The sequence below is a fragment of the Anas platyrhynchos genome, chromosome 1 (genome assembly GCF_047663525.1).
Source record: "Anas platyrhynchos isolate ZD024472 breed Pekin duck chromosome 1, IASCAAS_PekinDuck_T2T, whole genome shotgun sequence".
Lineage (NCBI taxonomy): Eukaryota > Metazoa > Chordata > Aves > Anseriformes > Anatidae > Anas > Anas platyrhynchos.
In genome coordinates this window covers 93,449,920-93,468,769 of record NC_092587.1, presented here as the reverse complement: position 1 = coordinate 93,468,769, position 18,850 = coordinate 93,449,920, and the positions used below count along the sequence as shown (strand labels likewise).

At 38.2% G+C, this 18,850-nt stretch overlaps 1 protein-coding gene across 23 annotated transcripts in view; it reads right to left on the bottom strand.

Annotated features, from left to right (window-relative positions):
* Positions 1 to 18,850, bottom strand: part of PHLDB2 (pleckstrin homology like domain family B member 2) — a 116,780-nt gene that overhangs the window by 20,836 nt on the left and 77,094 nt on the right. For 14 of the 23 annotated variants that reach the window (XM_072024503.1, XM_072024481.1, XM_072024476.1 and 11 more), the window contains 6 exons: positions 18,397 to 18,534; positions 7,855 to 7,983; positions 5,045 to 5,200; positions 4,162 to 4,272; positions 3,168 to 3,257; positions 595 to 738 (listed from right to left, as the gene is read on the bottom strand). In XM_072024503.1, coding sequence (XP_071880604.1) covers positions 595 to 738; positions 3,168 to 3,257; positions 4,162 to 4,272; positions 5,045 to 5,200; positions 7,855 to 7,983; positions 18,397 to 18,534 — 768 coding nt within the window. The remainder of the gene's footprint in view (positions 1 to 594; positions 739 to 3,167; positions 3,258 to 4,161; positions 4,273 to 5,044; positions 5,201 to 7,854; positions 7,984 to 18,396; positions 18,535 to 18,850) is intronic. The other 9 variants (XM_072024584.1, XM_072024508.1, XM_027449449.3 and 6 more) reach the window with 3 other exon arrangements.

The following is an 18,850-nucleotide window of genomic DNA, read 5'->3' as shown; positions in this document are numbered from 1 at the left end:
ATTATTCCATTCTTTTAGAAGTGGATTTATTATAAATTTGCTATGGTCAATACAACTTCAAAAACATCACAAAGAATGAGAAAAAGGAAGAGTAAACTAGAGACAGACTGGACAGACTCTGTGGAATAGCTAACATAAGTAGAAGCTACCCCTCTCCCCCAGACATTCAAAATATATTGCTTCTATCAAAAGAAAAAAAAAAAAAAGATATATTGCTTCTATCAGGAAGAAAAAGTTATAAAACATACAAAACCAACACCTAAGCACCTCTGAATGAGTAATTAGATGTGTCCCCAGACCGTTTCTCCACAGGTGCCTTACAATATAGCATTTGACAGGCAAAGGTTGTCACTTATTGCTGCTTGGGTCATAATGATTCAGGTTTTTTGGCCTCTGAAGTTCCACCTACACAACTTCAACTTGACTGTTTCTTCAGCTTTACTATTAAACCATTATCTGACTTGGTAACTGGCAGATGAGAGTTTGCCTTTGGGACAATTTGTTACATGTTGAATGACAAAATAAATAAATGAATAAATAAAAATCAGCCATGAAAGAACAATGCAAACAAAGGGAAATGTCTCCCAAACAAACCTCTTTATTTTGTGGCTGGCTCGTCAGCACAGCCGTGGAAGGCTCAGTGGAAACTGCGTCAGCATCTGTGGGGGGCTGAGTGGAAGGGGATATATTCGTGGAATTGCCATACAGCTCACTAATTTCACTTACACTGATATAGCCCTAAAAGGAGGAATTCAGAAGTTAAAAGGAGCAAAAGCCAAAAGACGTGCAAGAGTATTAATGTATCTAGTATGATGAAAGTTAGTTTCGAGCGATACAGCCAGATATTTGTTACCATTGAAATATTTCATCATAAATAAAGCAAAATTATCATCAAGCTTTTCAAATGTTGAATATTTGGATTCTGAAAACTGTTCTTCATTTAATTCTAAACACATTTATGTGATCAAAAGGCAAATGTACATTAAGTGACCAGGAGATTTCAATAAGATGTAAATACCCCTCAGAAATTGTTATACAGCCCTTTCCTGGGAAAGCAAATGTACCAGCATGTTGACATGTCAGTATGTATGACAATTAACATATTTATTCTTTCCAAAAATGCATAAATTTAGCAATGTATTTTAGCAAAAATACAAATCCTGTTATCTATCAGCATAGTTTTGAATGTATTTTATCATTCTGGAAAATTAGCTATCATACAGTGAATACTGCACTCTAGAAATAGGAGATAAATCTCAATTCAGGTACCATTTGATGAACTATTAAATGAGAAGGAAGCTGGGTAAACTACTCAGGTTTCCCGCTAAAAACGTGGCCATATTACAGTAAAATACAATCCACTGTGAATAAATGTAAACCCTGCTTAGCCATATTGTAGCACCAGTATATTGGGCACCAAAACTTGGCAAGTCTATGAATGCAATATTGTGTTATTTTTTATAACTGATAAAAGCACTTTCACCACTATATGAAAGAATACTCAGTTCAAACTCCCAACCCCAGTGGGAATTCCCACTGTGGTTAAAAAAACAAAACAAAACACAACAAACAAAACCAACAAAACAACAACAAAAATAATAGCAAATGATTTCACAGTGTGTTAGTTCAGGCCTTATTATATTAAATTACAGAAACTGTCTCAAGTCAGACTAGAGATACAAGTCAACGCTGAACTTTTAAATAGCATTGATTTTTTCCTTTCTTATTTAAGTATTGGGATAAGCATTCTGCAGTTCCTTCTCCCATTTACCTTACAGTAAGTCCTAATTAATTTCACTGCAGTGAACTGAATGACACTGCTTGATAATCCACTTAAAAAAAAAAAAAGTGTCAGGTTCACTTAATGTAGTTGCATTTTGAAAATCTGTTATTAAACAAACCATTACGTGGATATGAAGATAAAATCAGAGATAGTGCCGCTTTCTAGAGAAAACAATCAGATTCATCATAGAAGAACAAAAACGAGGCTTGGACTTGCCAAATGTCCTGGTGGGAGATGAGGTATTCAGATCACAGTGCAACCTAGGACACTGCAAGTGCAAGCATCTGCAACATGGCTCGCAGTGAGGAAGGATGCTCAACCCCACTGACACGTTCTGCAAACCATCCTGCTTCACCAGGAGCTTTGAGGACAAATAAGCAAGATCACATTTCCCAGATGCTGGTAGGATGCATGGTTGCTTTAGACTTCAAGAGCCCAACTGCCCATTGTGACACCTACATCATTAGATGGGGCAGACCACGTTCAGGGCTTCAATTCAGTCAGACCTCTTAAGCAGAGGCTAATGGACACCTGTCTGCCTATTTGAAACACTATTTTTTCCTGCTTCTCCTACTGTGACTACAACGAATCTGCAAATTGCACATAACAAGTCAAAGCAAGAGGATAAACATGGGAACTTAATATTTTATGTGCTGACTGAATCTTTGTAATAGGCTATGGCTTTTACAAAGTTACACTGACCTTGTTCATAGATCTCGAGTGAGAGGCTTAACGAAGCATCCTTCAAGTTATGAAGTCTTGACAGGGGCAGGTAAACTCTGAGCCTCAACAGGTATTACACAAACTAACTCAAATTTTCAGCAAAAATATTTGGCACCTTAATTCTAACTATTCACAATAATTATGTAAAAATCTTAATAGGTTTCTTACAACCACAATAGCTTCAAGTCTTTAATCCGATGTTTTTTTTAAAAGATCAAAACATACACTTATGCATTTCTGCAGAGCCTTAAAATAAAAGAGTGGGTGTGGTGAAAAGGCCTCTTTGTAAAATCTACGGTTCTAAAAGATGACTAAAACACGTTAGTACTTGAACAGAGTTATTCCTGGACCTCATTTTTCTTCATTTCAATGAGGTTTAATTGTCTATTTGAGAAAATTAGATACTCCACACACCCACACTTAAAAATGATTGTTTTTCCAGGGCAAGAGTTTAAAGTGATACCAGTCACATCTGGGAAAATGTCAGAGCAGCTATTTTTGTTCTGCCATGCATTTAGACTTTTATGAATAGCTTTACTAAGTCATTTCATCATCTCCAAAAAAATGTATGAATAGGACTTGACTGAAAACTAAAGTAATTTTGCATGAAGAGTTATTAAAAAATACTTATGGTAAAGTAAAAAGCAACAAAACTATTTACCTCTTTTAGACTACTGGGACTTACAGGAAATCCCTTTCCTCCGGAAAGCATGGAATATTTCTTTTCCAGATTACAGAGATTCTCTTTTTCCTGTTAATAACAAAGTTTACATTAAATGCCAACAGCAATGTGGTGAAAATAAATGCTAGCCATTTTCTCAAAAGCATAAAGAAACATGCTGGGATTGAAGGCTAGAAGCTGCAAAGCTGAGCTCCAACTTCATTCATTACAGCAGAACCAAACAAAAAATGGAGATACAGAACAAAAAGCTAGTGAAAGATTTTGTTGAATATTGAATAACCACAGCCAAACAAATAGGTCCTCCTCCAGCATTCTGAAAATGCTGATTCGTCTTAATGAACTGAAGTTGATTTTCCTCGTGGTTAACAACAAAACAAACTAGACACGAAAGGTTCACGCCAGCTTCTTATTAACCAGATATTAACTGATATAAGTAGTTCATCTTCTGGTCTAGTACAAGCTATTACAAGTCAAAAATCTTAACTCCTTTTGCCCAGTTTCAGAAATTCTTTGCTGTGTTCTCTGCAAGTATTACATCTCAGGATCTTAAGAGTATTTGCCAGGTTTTGTTTACTGGGTCTTCCACTTTATTTTAGGAACCTACATCAAGGAACAAGTAGACTTTTAGCTTTCATGTCCTCAGTGGTCCTCCAGAAATTCAGTACCACTAGGAAGCACAGGCTTTGACTAGCTTAGCAACCGACTGTTTAAATCCTCTGAAGAGGTAATGCCTCAAAACCTCTCTACAAAAAATGCCACTAACATTTTCTGTTAGGAATGATTAATTACAACAGAGTTTTTTTGTTTGTTTGTTTTTTAAAGTTTATAGGATAGAAAAGATGTCTATCCACTTTAATACCTACTCACTAGCTTCTGCACAATTGATGCTTTTCTCATGTTCTAAGTTTTTTTTATTTTATTAAATGCTCTTTTATTATGCATTAAAAACATCTGAAAGACAATAAAAACTTACCCTTTGCAGCATCATTATTAGGTTATTTTTCTCTTTTACAAAATGATCTTGTTCTCTTTGTGCCTGTTGGACAATATGATTAGCTTGTTTTTTGAGAGCAGAAATCTTTTCCTAATAGAAAAAAAAAACAAACAACAATAAATCACCTTTTACATATTTTATTTTCAAAGCACGAGACAATAAGTAGCAAGGATCCTATTCATGAGACCTCACTCATTCATAAGAGATGAAGAGATGACACCTTACTACTGTGAAGGAAATAATTGAACAAGATCCAGACAGTTTTTCTGTCTAAATTCTTTTCTGGAGAAAAGAATTTCTTCAACAGACAAAACAAAAGAACAGTTGTATATATTCCTGGATAATGTGGTGACTAACACCCATACACTGAAAAAGGTAGTTCAGAGATGCAATTTCTGATCTCTGAAAAAAAATAGTATTTAATTGTTTCAAATAGAACCATTACAACTAATTTTAAAAATTAAGATAATTTTCTTAATTTGACATTCTATTATTATTTTAACAAAAACATTTAACATCGATCATCAGCATATAATAAGTGTAGTTTTGACCACAGCATATGAATCTCCTTGCTTAATGAAGGAAAAATGCTTTGGTACTTTCTGTAGCAAATTTAATGTTTTAATTCTCATATGCAAATATGCATACATTAATTTTATTCATTTGTTTGCTTTCACAGAAACACACAATTTGATGTGTTTGCAATGTTATTGGGCCAGCATCTTCAAACTGCTGCAAAAGCTTTTTCAAAAGGAAAAATTTTGCGTAATTTCTTGCAGATAGGCAGGCAGGTTGTAGATCTATTTCATCTCCTTTATGCTCAGCAACAAAGATCAAACATATTGAGTGTTACTGCTTTTACCTTTCTACTGACAATGCTACGCTGATATTCAGCTACTTCACGCAGGAGCTGTTGTGTCAGATTTTCTTTCTCTTCATCTAATCTGCTTTCATGTTCAAGCTGCTGAAATTCCAAATCTTCAAAGTGTTTGCTTTCTATGTCCAATAGATCAGCATCCTTAAGCAAAAAAAGAATAAAAGCATCTTGAATTTACTGAATCAGAGTAGAGATACTTATAAACACACACAAAAAATAATCAGTCTAAAATGGTGCTTATGTACCTCATGCAACATGTTTAGAAGCTCAATGCTTTTAATTATGTAGTGTCATAAGAGAGCAAATAAGGCTAATGGTTATTTGATGTCACCACTCCTAGCATCTCCCTTGCTGATAAAGACATCCTCTGCATTGTAACAGAGTTGCTTTTCAGTGTTCAGAGCAGGCAGGAGCCTCTGAAGCACCGAGCACATCCTGGCTAGACAGATCGGTACCATGCTGTAGCCTGGTTATGACTCAACCTGAGCGCAAATCGATTTGGTGAGGCTGCTGCATGCCGAACTGGAATGGCACCTGCTCACCAACCAAAAAAGTATAGAAATTGTCATTCCAGTAACTCTAGAGAACCACACACTGAACGAACTACTTGTGGGAACACACACTCAAATGAAGGAGCACTTAATTTCTTCAAGTCTAGCCCGAGACGTAGTGCTGTTTATAACATCAGCCATGCAGCCAAATAAGAGGAAGGATGCGTGGAGCTGTGTGTCCTCTGCACACCACCATCCCCTGCGCACTGCTGCCCAGCCATGCCAGATGTGCAGCCAGGGGCTGCACAGCAACCTCCAGATTGGGACAAAGAATAGCTCCCTGTGTAAATACACAATGAAGGATACTACTCATCCACACAGAGACGTTAGTCAGTAGGTATACCTTCTACAAGCCCTCAGATGTCACCAGACTTTGAATGAAGTGGTCTCCCTGCCCAACAGGAAACGTGTGCTCGCTACAGACACTGGAGAGCAGTCATCGGTCAACAGTCCATGCAAACAATGCCACCTGCCCACTGCCATCCCAGCCCAGACTCCAGACCCACATTGCAGTCAGATGCTGCAGGAAAATTCACTGCTCGCAACCTGGGCACAAAGCACCAAGCAACTGAAGTCTCAGAGCTGAAGCAATAAGGGAGTTCACCACCTTCACACCTACCATGTTGGCAGTAAAGTAGCACGACATAATCTGCTTTAAACAAAGGTATTTAATCCTACACAAGGCCGAGTTTCAGGGAAGAATAATATTTTCCTATTTTGAACAGCATGCTTATGATAAAGCCCTAACTTTTCTCACACTTTATATCCATTTAAGAGATACTGTGCACTATCTTAGTGGCAACTTCTACTACTCCAGCCACAGCAGCCACAGTAAACTCTCAGTCCAACTGGTCTGGAATAACATGCAATAGAACCAAACGTACATTTAATGGTACACCCACATTTGTCCCATTTTCAAATCCAAGACTGTTATTAAGTCAGCTTGAAATGAAAAAATATACATGTAAATATTTAACCAAAATAGAATTCTAGAAGCTTCTTGGTAGTCAATAGTGAAAAAGGATTTACTACTACCCCACAGCAACAAGTTTGTAATTTGTCGTGCATTAATACCTTCAAGTACATGACTGCACAGGAAAGGCTTCTTTCCTTCCAATACTTTTGGGATATTATTGCCTTTTTTTTTTTGGTAACTTAAAAAACCCTTAAATGTCTACAAAAAACACCAAACAACTCAGTTAGTTACTACAGAATAATTTAACATTGTTATTTCCAAAGTTGGACTTCTTCACTTTTTGCTTCTTGAAAAACAAAACAGAATTCTACAAATAAAATGTAATCTAATTATTATATATTAAGAAATAAGTATTAAGACTATTTCCTATAAAATGAAAGATTAAAAATCTTATTACTGATATAAAAAGTCTCAAGCCAGGAAAAAAAAAAGTTTCTCTTTCACCTGTCATCTGGTGCTTGCAATATTGAAGCTTTGAAAATGATTTCCCCCCTATCGAAGTCAGCTCTATATGCCGCATAGCTGACATAAAATTAATTGATACTAAAATCCTCCACAGACAACAGACGTACTTGAACTGACAATAGCGTAGCTTTTTGGTTACAAATAATACATAATGAAATCAAATTGCAATTAGACTTTATGCAAAGATTGAAAAAAACCAAACAAACACAGATGTCCAACTCTTGAAAATGTAGGAAAAATGAAGTGGTTAAAGTAAGTGATATCATCTTCAAAATTAAATATTCATAACACAGTTCATGCTAAAAGTTATTTTATGTGCTGAAGAAAAGATATTATCCATGATCTCACAGAGACAGCAATTTAGAACATTGCAAAGAAAGAGCACATTAAACAGGATTAAAAAATAATGGGGGTCAAATGCTAAAACAGCTGATCCCACTAACCAAAACTCAATATTATCTGCACGAGCAAAGATTAGAAGAGTAATGCACTACTGTCCATCTAGACATCACACTTCCAACAGCCTCCATGCAATCCAAGAGGCGTAAGGTGCTAATTAAGGTTAAGTTGCTTTAAAAACATTCAACACAAAATGATTTCTAATCCACCCATTTGGGCTCTACTTCTCTACCACTACGCAAAATATTTATTACAAGCATTCCACCAGAAGGAAACCGTCATGACAATTCTAAGTTTCAAAATATGTTCAGGCACTTTGTTGGATACTTCAAGCAGAATATGTTACACTTAACTCTAAAATCAACAACAAAAAAGTTAATGCAATCTTGAAACTTGCTACTGACCCTCTTCAGCTGCTGCTGTAATTGTTCCCTCATGGACTCAGGGCAATTATCAAGCTGCGTCTTCTGCTCGGAGTAAAGCTCCTGAAGCCTCTCTAGTTTTTCCCTCTCAGCATCAAGTTTTAATTTTTCCTGAAGCATGAACCAGAAAATAAACAGAATTACCTTCAAACTCAAGCAGGTGTTAGTGACTATGACAGTGTGAGGCAAAAACTTAATGAACAGTTGAAGCACATAGGTCACAGACAGAAAACACTTGTTAGTTGAAATGCAATGATGGGATTGCAAAATAAACAAAATAAAACATTAATAATTTTAGTAGGGTAATTAATTCTCTCCCTTGTCACTGTGCTTTGTTCCCTTGTCTGGATGATGCCTTTAATGCCCACCGCTTGCATGCGTGTCTCACCTAATGAGAAAAAACGTGGAAATTATATCCATGTTAGTCAGGTAACTGATGAAGGAGAGAGAAAACTGTGTTTTTTAGAAAGCAAAATGGATGGAAAGTGACTGTAGTCTGGCAGTGAGGGGAAAACGGATTTTCTCAGGAGAATGAAGTAAATGCTTATGTGCTTCTAGACAGATAAGTACCCTTAGCAAGCGATGAAAACACAGAATGAGACAGAGATTTGTGATTTGATAACTACTCCAGGAAATCCTGTTGCAGCAGAAATATGAAATGATTTAACAAATAGATTCATTGGCTTCAGGATACAGGAAATGTAAACTGCTCTCTGGGGTCAAAGGGGATGCTCTACAAGAGACTCCTCATTCTCTTGTAACCAGCTCAGCTTTCTTCTCATTCCACTACAGCAGCACCACTCAAAGCACTGCTTATCACCAACAAAAGCCTTTACCAAGCTTTAATAAAACACCACTTGTTTTGCGTGCAGCATTGCTCTGAAGACTGGCTGCAGATCACTTAACACTGCCTTGTAGACTATTTGTTGATGGACCCAAATTTGGGTACCAATACATCAGCGTACAGAGAATTCTTTCAGTACCTTTTACTTGCATGTGCACTGGCCAGCACAGCAAATGCATTTCCCTCAACTGAGCAATTAATAACCTGAAAAACTAGCATGCCTGATACACCATAAAAACTGAAGGGATCGAATGAGCCTCACTCCCTACTATCTGCCCTAGAGTCACACTCTACAGCTCCTTTTATCTGTTTTTTTTTTTTTTGTTTGTTTGTTTGTTTGTTTTTTTTTTGTTTTGTTTTGTTCTGTAGTTAGGCATCTCTTCTCAGATGGTCTCTAACTCTCCTCAATAATCTGAAGTTCAGTGCCAGCCCAAATATTCCAGCTTTGTCTTCTGGACGCTCCAAGAAAGTTGAATTCTGCCACGGCACTTACTCATTAGTCCTCTTCCCAGTCCCAACCACTAAAGTCAAATGCATGGCTCAGCAGGTGCTATACAATCAGCCTAGCAGCACCCATATGGCATATACCATAGAAAATAAAATTATTTTAGCCTGCAGAACTTGCTATTTCAAACTGTGGGAAGGTCTTTTCCCAAGATCTTCTCTTTGCTGTTCCTGACAAGGTTCTCAGACTCTTATGCAATAACAAACTTACATTAGCTTCCTGCTTTATAGTTAGATCTCTAAATCTGAGTGGGATCGGTATATGGGATTTCCTTTTCCCAGTATTTAAAAAAACAACAACAGCAGGAAACTTTCACAGTCAGTCCCAATGTGATCTAAATTCCCAACTCTGCTGTTTTCATTTACATGTGCAGCTTCTCAGCCCATATAATTAGATAAACAGAATGCTGAACACAACAGTTGGTTGGGTTTTGTTCTGAAGCCTGTAAAAATGAGCAACTAAGCCAGCATATTCAATTACCTGCCCTTCCTGTGCTAGCTTCTTGCAGCAGCAGGGCTCAGAAATACAGAGGATGACACACATGCAAGCTGCACAGCGAGGGAGAAGCATGCAACTCTTGGGATGCCACCTCTAGACCTCTGTCCCCAAGGAACCCCATTTGCTGAATCATCCTTACTGCCAGCACAGAAGGGAATTATGAATAAATCAGTAGTTCCCCTCCTCACAAACTCTCCTGTTCATTTAATGTTCAGCCTACAGTCTGCCACATTTCTAGGCAGGCATAAAGGGGAAGACAGAAACAAACCAAAAGCCCCAAGGACCACTGTGACCTTAGCTACGGTATAGTTCCTCTGAAGCTATTAATAACTCCCCAAATGCCTATGTGCTGCAACAAACACACTCATTCATTAACAAGCAAGTCAACCCTTGAGTGTGAAGAGACATCATCAGCCAGAATAAAACTCGCTGAGAACCACGCCAGAGATACTATTACTTCCCTCAAGAAACTAGGAATGTATTCCTTTGAGACTGAAAGCGATACTCATCTGTCCTATTTATAGCGTAGGAAGTACTCACATCGCAACAAACTGGCTCCCTCGAAACGTGCAGTCTTACAGGAAATATCACTTTCAGCAGTGAGAGGCATTACATGGTTTGCAGCTGTGGAGTTCAGATCACCAACATCTCTCATTTTGCCTTGGTAAAGCTCATTTAATTCACAAAAATAATTTGATAAAGGAATTAATAATCAGATTAATATATACATTTTTTAAAGAATCCTTCTATAAATGGATCCAGGTGAGCTCTGTCAGAAGGGAAGCAGTGTTTAAGCGATTAAGGTAGGTGCAGGGCCCAGCTGCAGGCCCAGGGCTGGCAGTGCATGCTGTTTGCTCAACAGGAGGGGCACAGCGTGAGGAGAGCCCATGTGCTCCACCAGCACATCCTCACCTTAACAACCTGGGCTCAAGCTCTCAAAGGTTTTACTACAGATAACTGCCTCCCAGTGTCCACTCCAGAGCCACACAATCTGTAGTCTGAATTCTTGAGACCCTGCTTCCACAGAAGGGAAGTAGAGCTCAGTAAAGCACAATACCTGGTCTTAGTCTGCACCATGTGCTATCTGTAGATGCAGGTTACATGAACTTGGGGTCAGCCAGGACAGACAGCAGGACTGGATGGTGTTTTTGTGATGCTGGGGCACAGCTTGGATCAGTTTTGAGGGATACCTGGATACCACGAAGGACAGCAGCAGAAAGAAGTGAGGTATAATCCCCCAAAAGCAGAGACAGGATGGCAACAGAGCTCCCACGATATGAATACAGACCCTAAGTGATTAACATGGGCCACAACAGGAATTCAACCTTTAGATCTGGTAGAACTGATTTTAGGGGAAAATAAAGAGAGAGCAAAGAACATATATCCAGTACACATAAAACATCTCATAGATAACAAGGACACAGAGGAGATAGGATGAAAGCACTTAAAGACAATCATAGCCACTACAAAAATGGAAGCAAAAGAACAGAAAGAGACAAATCGCTTCAGTGCTATTGCCTGTGGTTAAGGATGCCCTATGTCTGATCAACACCGCTACTTAAAACCCCAGCAGGTCCCCACACTCCTTCTGCAACTGAGTCTCACTTTTCAATCTGTCACACATCCCATTCTGCTACTGCAGGCAGGCTAAAATTGTAGAGCAGCATGTGTCTGCATGCCCATGTGCCTTCTGAACCAACCCTCTAGCCTGAGCTGGTAGGCTCTGCAGAAACCAGACAGAGCAGATGTGGATGGAGCTGAGAAAATTTCTCCAAAATCCAGAAGAAAGTGTAAAAACAAAGCAAGAAACCCAACATTTTTACCAACTCACTTCAAAATGGATTGTATGGCTGGGTGAATAGGGCTCATTCTACAGCCTTCAAGAAAAAAAACAAACAAAAACCTCCCATCAAAAAACAAAATCAAAAAAACATGGTACGTATTATTTTCTGAGAGGAACAGAAACTGCAAAGAAATGCCTTTACACCCAGCAGGCTGTTCTACTATGAAATGTTCCAGCCTGAAGTAGTCCAGAATCTTCCTCGGTCCAACTCATCTCCAACTCATCACGTTTTAAGGTAGCAAGATCTCACGACCCACCCCAAGCTTCACACATGCATGCTGTCTCTCAGACTGGAAAAAGCTAGTCTCAGAGCTTTCTCAGAAGTAAGGAGAAACATATGCAGCTCGTTGTTCTGAAAAGCTTCTCCATATCATCCTCATGTTTTCACCTCTAGCCAAACTTTGTTCTTATACACTCCAGAAGAACATTCCTCCCTACTTTCCCAAAACCTACAGCAAAGAGAAGGACCACAAATGCTACAAGTGGAGGAGGAAAGAATACAGAAATAATTCCTTTCCAATTGAAGCAGTATCATGATACAAAGTTTGTCAATTCAATAAAACATTTTGGAGAAGAAGCAGCAGAAGACCAAGAAAATTTGACCTTATCAACTCAGTGATAAAACCAGTCTAACTATTGCCATGGATTTGTAAGAAAATAGTCCACTCCCTAACAGAAAGCAGGCTTGGAAACCTTATCTTCTCTTCAGTGGTTACTCACTGAAAGGGGCAAACTGTGTGTTTGGGGAAAGTGTTAAATTTGAGGTCTACCAACTCTTTATATACTGCAAATTGAAATCATTTCCAATGCTATGGCTGATAAAAATCAGACCACATACATCTCTGATTAAAAAAATACTATTGAAATGAAACAGATCCTCCTGTACACAACCTGCACACATGCTCTTATATTTTTAGACTATTCTTTCCTGCATTCTTTGGTCTCTTTCAGAAAAGATGTATAAAAATTGTCACGACTTGGCTATTTGTCAATAAACCCCCATGAGCATTGTGAAAGAAGCCTTTAAAGGAACAAAAAATGTATGCCAGGCATATAAAAAGAAGCATAATATGATGGAAGAAGGTTATTTCACAATAGTTCTTTTTACTGTACAATGAGTAACTAATTTATTACATACAGACTCCATCAGTGTTACGATGTATGAGAGATCTCAATGGTTTTGTTCCACAGCAAGTACAAAGCTAGTGTTTAAAAGCATTTTACATCAGAGCAAGGCATGCCTCTGCTTGAAATCAACAGTCAAAACAGTAGCACCCATGAACTTGATCTTAAGACAATTCAAGGCTTTTTCTGAATTTCTAAGCTCATCCTCTGACTGTTGCAATGTGTTGTCATATTGAAGAGATGAGGACGTAAAATAAAACCTCTGATTTTAGAGTATTGCTCCTTTACAACCATAGATGAGGAGGAAATAATCTTCCAAACCAGAAGAAAAAAAAAATGAATTGAGAAAACTAAAATCCTGTATATACACATAGGTAATTACAAGAGAATTTCCTCATGACTGATTTTAAAAGGAGCTTGGCAAATGAGATTTCTCTCCTAGATTCTTTGTCACTATCTTCTTCCTCATTAGTGTCTCCTCTACAGGATATTTTTATGTGAATACCCAGAGGATGCCTGAATATTCTTCAGAATATTTAATCTTATATATCTCAGTTTAAGAACATCAATAATCACAATGTTATTGGTGTAATATTAATAATCAATAACGTTATTGGCAAAGTAACTCATCCACTTCAGAAGCTTGCTTACATCCGGCTAAACCAGAATCTGACCAGGAAGGATTTAAAATGCTATGCTATGGTTCATAAATTTGTCAGATTCATCAGAATAAAAGACAACAGCAAGAATTCTGAATCCAAAAGAGAAAGGATTCACGACAGATCGCCAGAATCTTTAACTTTCATTTCTGGTAAATCCCCTCATATGGTTTATCAGACAGCTGTTTTTTTTCCCCTGGTTTCATTCATGCATGTCTTCGCAGTACTACATGTAGTTCAGCAAAGAGGCTGAGTTTCTAACACTTTTGGCGTCTCTGGGACATTCTGCTAATGACTGAAAAATATTTCCACAAAAGCATGCAGACAAAATTTAACATATTCCGAACAAAGATGAGTTATCCACTGCTGACTGCTCCTGATTTTTACCCTTGGAAAGGGAAAGGAAAACCCAGTGTGATAGAAGCATTCCAGAGAATCCATCTCCACCATGACATAAGGCAAAGGTCCTCCGGAAGAAGAGGAATAACCTCCCTCTCCTAAAACGCAGTCTAAACCTAGATAATTGTTTGAAACTCTCTGCCAAAACTGCCGGTTAACTATGATTACCTCCCACAGCACTTCTGCTGTATTCATTAATCATTTTCAGCTATCCCTCTTTATTCATTTATCCATTCCTTCTGACTGCTGTGTTATTTTCCAGCTTTGAGACATCAGGCACAGCAAATCAATAAGTAACCTTCTCCACATATGCTAGACTTTTAGCTAGACTTGGCTGAATTGTTTTAAAACTATTCAGACTAAGAAAGTGCTGTATGGAGGAAAAAAAAAAAAGTACTTTGCAATACTGGGTAACGTCAAGTTGTATAAACTCAATTTTCTCTGACTTCCTTATAGACAAATGTCAATTCTGAACAAAGTCTCATGAGCAAAGAGTCAACATGAGAAGAGCCGACATGAGGAAGTTGTGACTGGGAACAGCACCTCAGCCCCACCGTGCTATTTAATCCAGGAACCACAGCATCATTATGGTACCCCTGCAGTACAGTGGCATGACATCACAAGATGCCAGGTTGGGATGGAAGGCTGACAGGCTCATCTGTTTATTTGTTTCTGAGGATTGACGAGCTCCATTCTCTCCAAAGCAGGCAGAACTCAAAGAAGTTTTGTCAATATCTGTAGCAAATCTCCTTCCCGGAGAGCTTCAAGGTACATGCGGGAAATTGTGTTACTACTAACTTATCAGGATTGTTCCTGGGTATCTGCAGCCTGCAGTTAATAGTCTAAATGCTGCTATTCAGACGCACAGTTGGTCATCGTCTGTGGGTAATGCCAAATACATTGGACTGGGCAGTTTAAAAAGAAATACAGAAAGAAAAAGAAAAGTGAGGCAAAGCCACATCTCCCTGCATTCACTAACACAATTTCCAGCACCATTGGAACAACAGACAGCAGAGAGCACAGGCCTTGCCTAACAGCAATCCTGTTCCCCAGTACTGGGAGCAGCTATCCCAGCCAGGTCAAGCAAGTCCCACCAGCACTTGCATCTGGCACAAACACACCGTAGCCAGAATTACACTAAACCCTGTACTGCTACTGAAAGGCTCTGTTGTCTTCTTTGCAAAATGGCAACTGCTCATAGCTCTTCTTTTCCAAAACCTAAGTAAATAGATGCTAATTGCTTTGTTCCTTAAATGTGTGGTGGCACACTCACAAAAGCAAGGGCAAGGCTCTGAACTCACCCCAGGGAGTGCACTACATCATCTTCCTCACCGACTCATCCATTCTTCATCACCATACGCCATGCATTCAGGCAAGGCTGAACACAGGCCTTGAATAAGATGAAAACACATATAATATACAAACACATTCGCATAGATGTTGGGACACAAAGACATTGTACCACAGCAAAGAGCTTAGTGGCACAGCCAGGAACTAAAATCCAAAGTCTCTTTGCCTTCTGTCTTCAAGTACATTTTCCAACTGATGCTCTTGCCTTGAAAGCACTGTCCCCGTTATCACACTTCTTTTTGAACTATGACTAAGTGCAAAGATTGTCAAAATTTTGTGTTCTCATCTAAATGACTTGTGAACAAAGCATAAAAATAGGCACAGACTCGGGTAGAAAGTTAATACAAAAGATACCACCCGCAGTCTACTTCAAGTACCTAACATGGCCCTGCAACTACTTTGTATTTTATGATCTCTCTTTTTAAGAATTTCACAAGTTTTTCAAACAGGTGCATCAGTAAGGATTAAATACAAGCAAGCAAGGGTTTCCTGTCAAACAGGTGCTGAGATCCGTGGCAAATTCCAGGAGATACTCAAGTCACTCCAGAGACAAGTGCCATCATGCACAGCAGTAATGCCACAGCATCGCTTCGTGAACGAAATCAACTATTTATTTCACCTCAAGAAGGAACCATGCAGCATATTCAGATGCCATTCCCTTACCCTAACAAAAACGTCCATCCAAGTGGATGGACACAAGAACTTCTTTCCAGGATAGACCACACACTGAAACCACTGGTATTATGCAGGGTGAAATATTCAAGCAACTAGAAGAAACTGTGAGCACTGGACACACTGGAGCACTTGATCTTCCAAAAAACAATGCAGAAGTAATACCAGAAGGATGACAACTACCAGCCTGAAACTGAGCCTTAATTCTGTTAAGGAGTTCATAAGTTTCAAATTATTTCAGCAAAAAGTTCCAACACTTCACTTCTGCCTGAGCACTACTTCCCTGGAAGAGTTTGGTCCTGCACTGCTAACAAACAAGATTTTTCCTGTCTTGGATCAGATCTGCAGGGGCTGCAACCTTCAACACACAGACACAGAAATCAAACTTCTAAAAAACAATGCTGTCTAAAGTTAGCCAGGATTTTTGTTGAGTGACATGATGAGTGCCATCTGTTTTGCTGGCTGACATTGTTTCTCCATAACATTTCAGCTGTCACTTTAAGGTACTTTATATAAGACTTTCTTGTTTTTAAGTTTTCACTTTTATGTAACACATTCAGATGTCTTCCAGAACAAAGCCTGTACTCTCATAAGGCTAGTTTATTTTTACAAAGATACTTAGAGCATTAACTGAGCCATGGCTCTAAGTCTAATGCAAACACTTGCATCTGTTTGTTGTTTGTTTGTTTTTTTTTTTTTTTTTTAAAGAACACAGGAGAAAAGACTACTAAAATATATTAACTGATCTGACCAGTGGTGTGCATCATACTTTGTCAATTCTCTCCCTCTATATATATTTCTTTTAAATAACCCAAGTGCTTTTTCTAGGCTGCTTCCCATGTTTTAGTTCAATTGAAAATTTAAACTAGACATTTTAATCTTCAGATTGTTATACAGCAGTGCAAACATATTATCTGCTCCAGCACGTGATTGCATGGAAATGTACACAGTCTATAGGATTTATAATAATTTCCATGACTTTTGTTGAACTTTAAGTCTATTAGAGAACAACTACAAAAGACCTCCTGAATTTCTGGATATGGTATTTGTTACCACCGAGACCAAACAAAACTTACTCTGCAAAAGGATGCTGCTATATATGCTTTCACCACCCTACCTGCTGTTAGCAACTTTAAATTCCTCTTCACAACAAAAAGCAAGTATGAAGCATACAGACAGTGTAAAGCGTGACCACAGGCATCACTGAAAGCTGAAGAACTGGAGACTACATGCAAACAAGGAAAGGTGCAGGCAGTAAAGTCCGTGAAAGTTTAAGCTTAAATTGGATGTGTACTGTCAATTTGCAGAGCAAAGAGGTGGGAGCACCTTTCTCCTCATCACACAGAGCTTTCATGAGTGCAGCTGCAAAACAGCATTCAGGCTCATGACAAGGCAGATGTGAATTGAAGACAACAAACTCAGGATAAAACAATGCAAGCTGTAAGGCTTGAGTTAAACAGGAAGAGTGAGAGAGCTAAAAACGTGCAGCTTGTCTAAACAAGAGCAAATAATTGAGAGTTTCAGATATTTCTGGAAAGCTTAAAAAAAGGGGGAGAGACTAGCTACAGTACTTCCATAAGTGACAGGCTTAAATTATGAGGTAGAGGATGAAATTTAAAAAGGAAACATTACTGGCTTGTAGTCCTGAAAAAAAAAAAAATTAAAAAAATTAAAATCCTGACCTTGAGATATTATTGGCTGTGGTAAATCCCCTGTGAAGAAAGGAACTGCTGGCCTGGATCGCCAGCAGAGAGCGTGCTGGAGGAGACAAACCCTCTCTGGTTTGAGGGGGACAGGTTCATCTCACAGGCCACTTCTCTTTCTGTGCTTAACTTGTACTGTGGTGCTATTTTGCAAATATATCTGCATATTTGAGAGCAATTAACTATGTGACTGTATAGGAGAACTACATAATTCCTTTCACTTAATCCCAGTTCTACATTCCCGTATTCTACAGTAATAAAACTGTTAGTTGACAAACCATATAAACCCATACACTTTCTTTAAAACAATATATTTTACAAATGTCTTATGCATCAATCTGTATAATATTAGCTAAAGCCATCTTCTGAAACGATGGCCCCTTTTTTCTTACTGCTCCATTGCTGAGAAAGGATTAATTAAAAAATAAAATAAAAATATGTAACCTACAATGGAAGGCTGAAGTACAGGTCAGTTCACAGAATCACAGAATTGAAGGGGTTGGAAGGGACCTCAAAAGATCATCGTGTCCAATCCCACTGCCAAAGCAGGTTCTTTAGTGCAGGCTGCCCAGGTAGGCATCCAGATGGGCCTTGAAAATCTCCAGAGAAGGAGACTCCACAATCTCCCTGGGCAGTTAATATTGTTCTTTCAAACAAAAGATAAACCAAGTCCAAGCCCTATCTGGATTCTTTATCAATCAAAAATACCTTCAGAGTAGGTCAGGTCTTTTCACTTAAGCATACTTCATTTTGCTTGTCAAGTATCTCTTGGAAAACAAGACTATTTCTTTCTTCCATAATTATCAAAAACATTTACTTATAGACACTACTTTATAAAACAACCTCCATCAATATGTTAATAACATAAATGCATTCTGAAAATTAAGAGGAACAGAGCACACAGTCAGCTAAGATAACTTCATTACCTTTGTCTTTTCACCAATAACATTTCTCTCCAGCTCAGCTATTTTTCTGTTTAGATGATCCAATATTTCCTTCTCTTTCAGAAGCTCTGTTGTTTCAGATTTCTGTTCCCCATCCAAAAGGGCACATTCCATATCCAACTAGGAATACAAAACATTTTTCAGAAGCTGTCCAAACTAAGAAGAAATCTTGATACACATTATTTTCTGGGGGAAGGGGAGTGAGTTGTTGATCATTTACAACAGAGAAATATTTTTAAAAGGAGAAAAAGAAAACAGTTTTACTCCCACAAAGTTAAAAAGAGATCACAAAACGGAGAAAAAGTAAAACTGCAACGTAAAACATTGCAAAATAAAGTCCAAACCAACTTTAGCTTGAAGATTCTTTTTTGAAGTTTTTTTTTGTTTGTTTTCTAACTCTTCGCCTCTGTGCTTCCTCCTGTTATGATACTATACC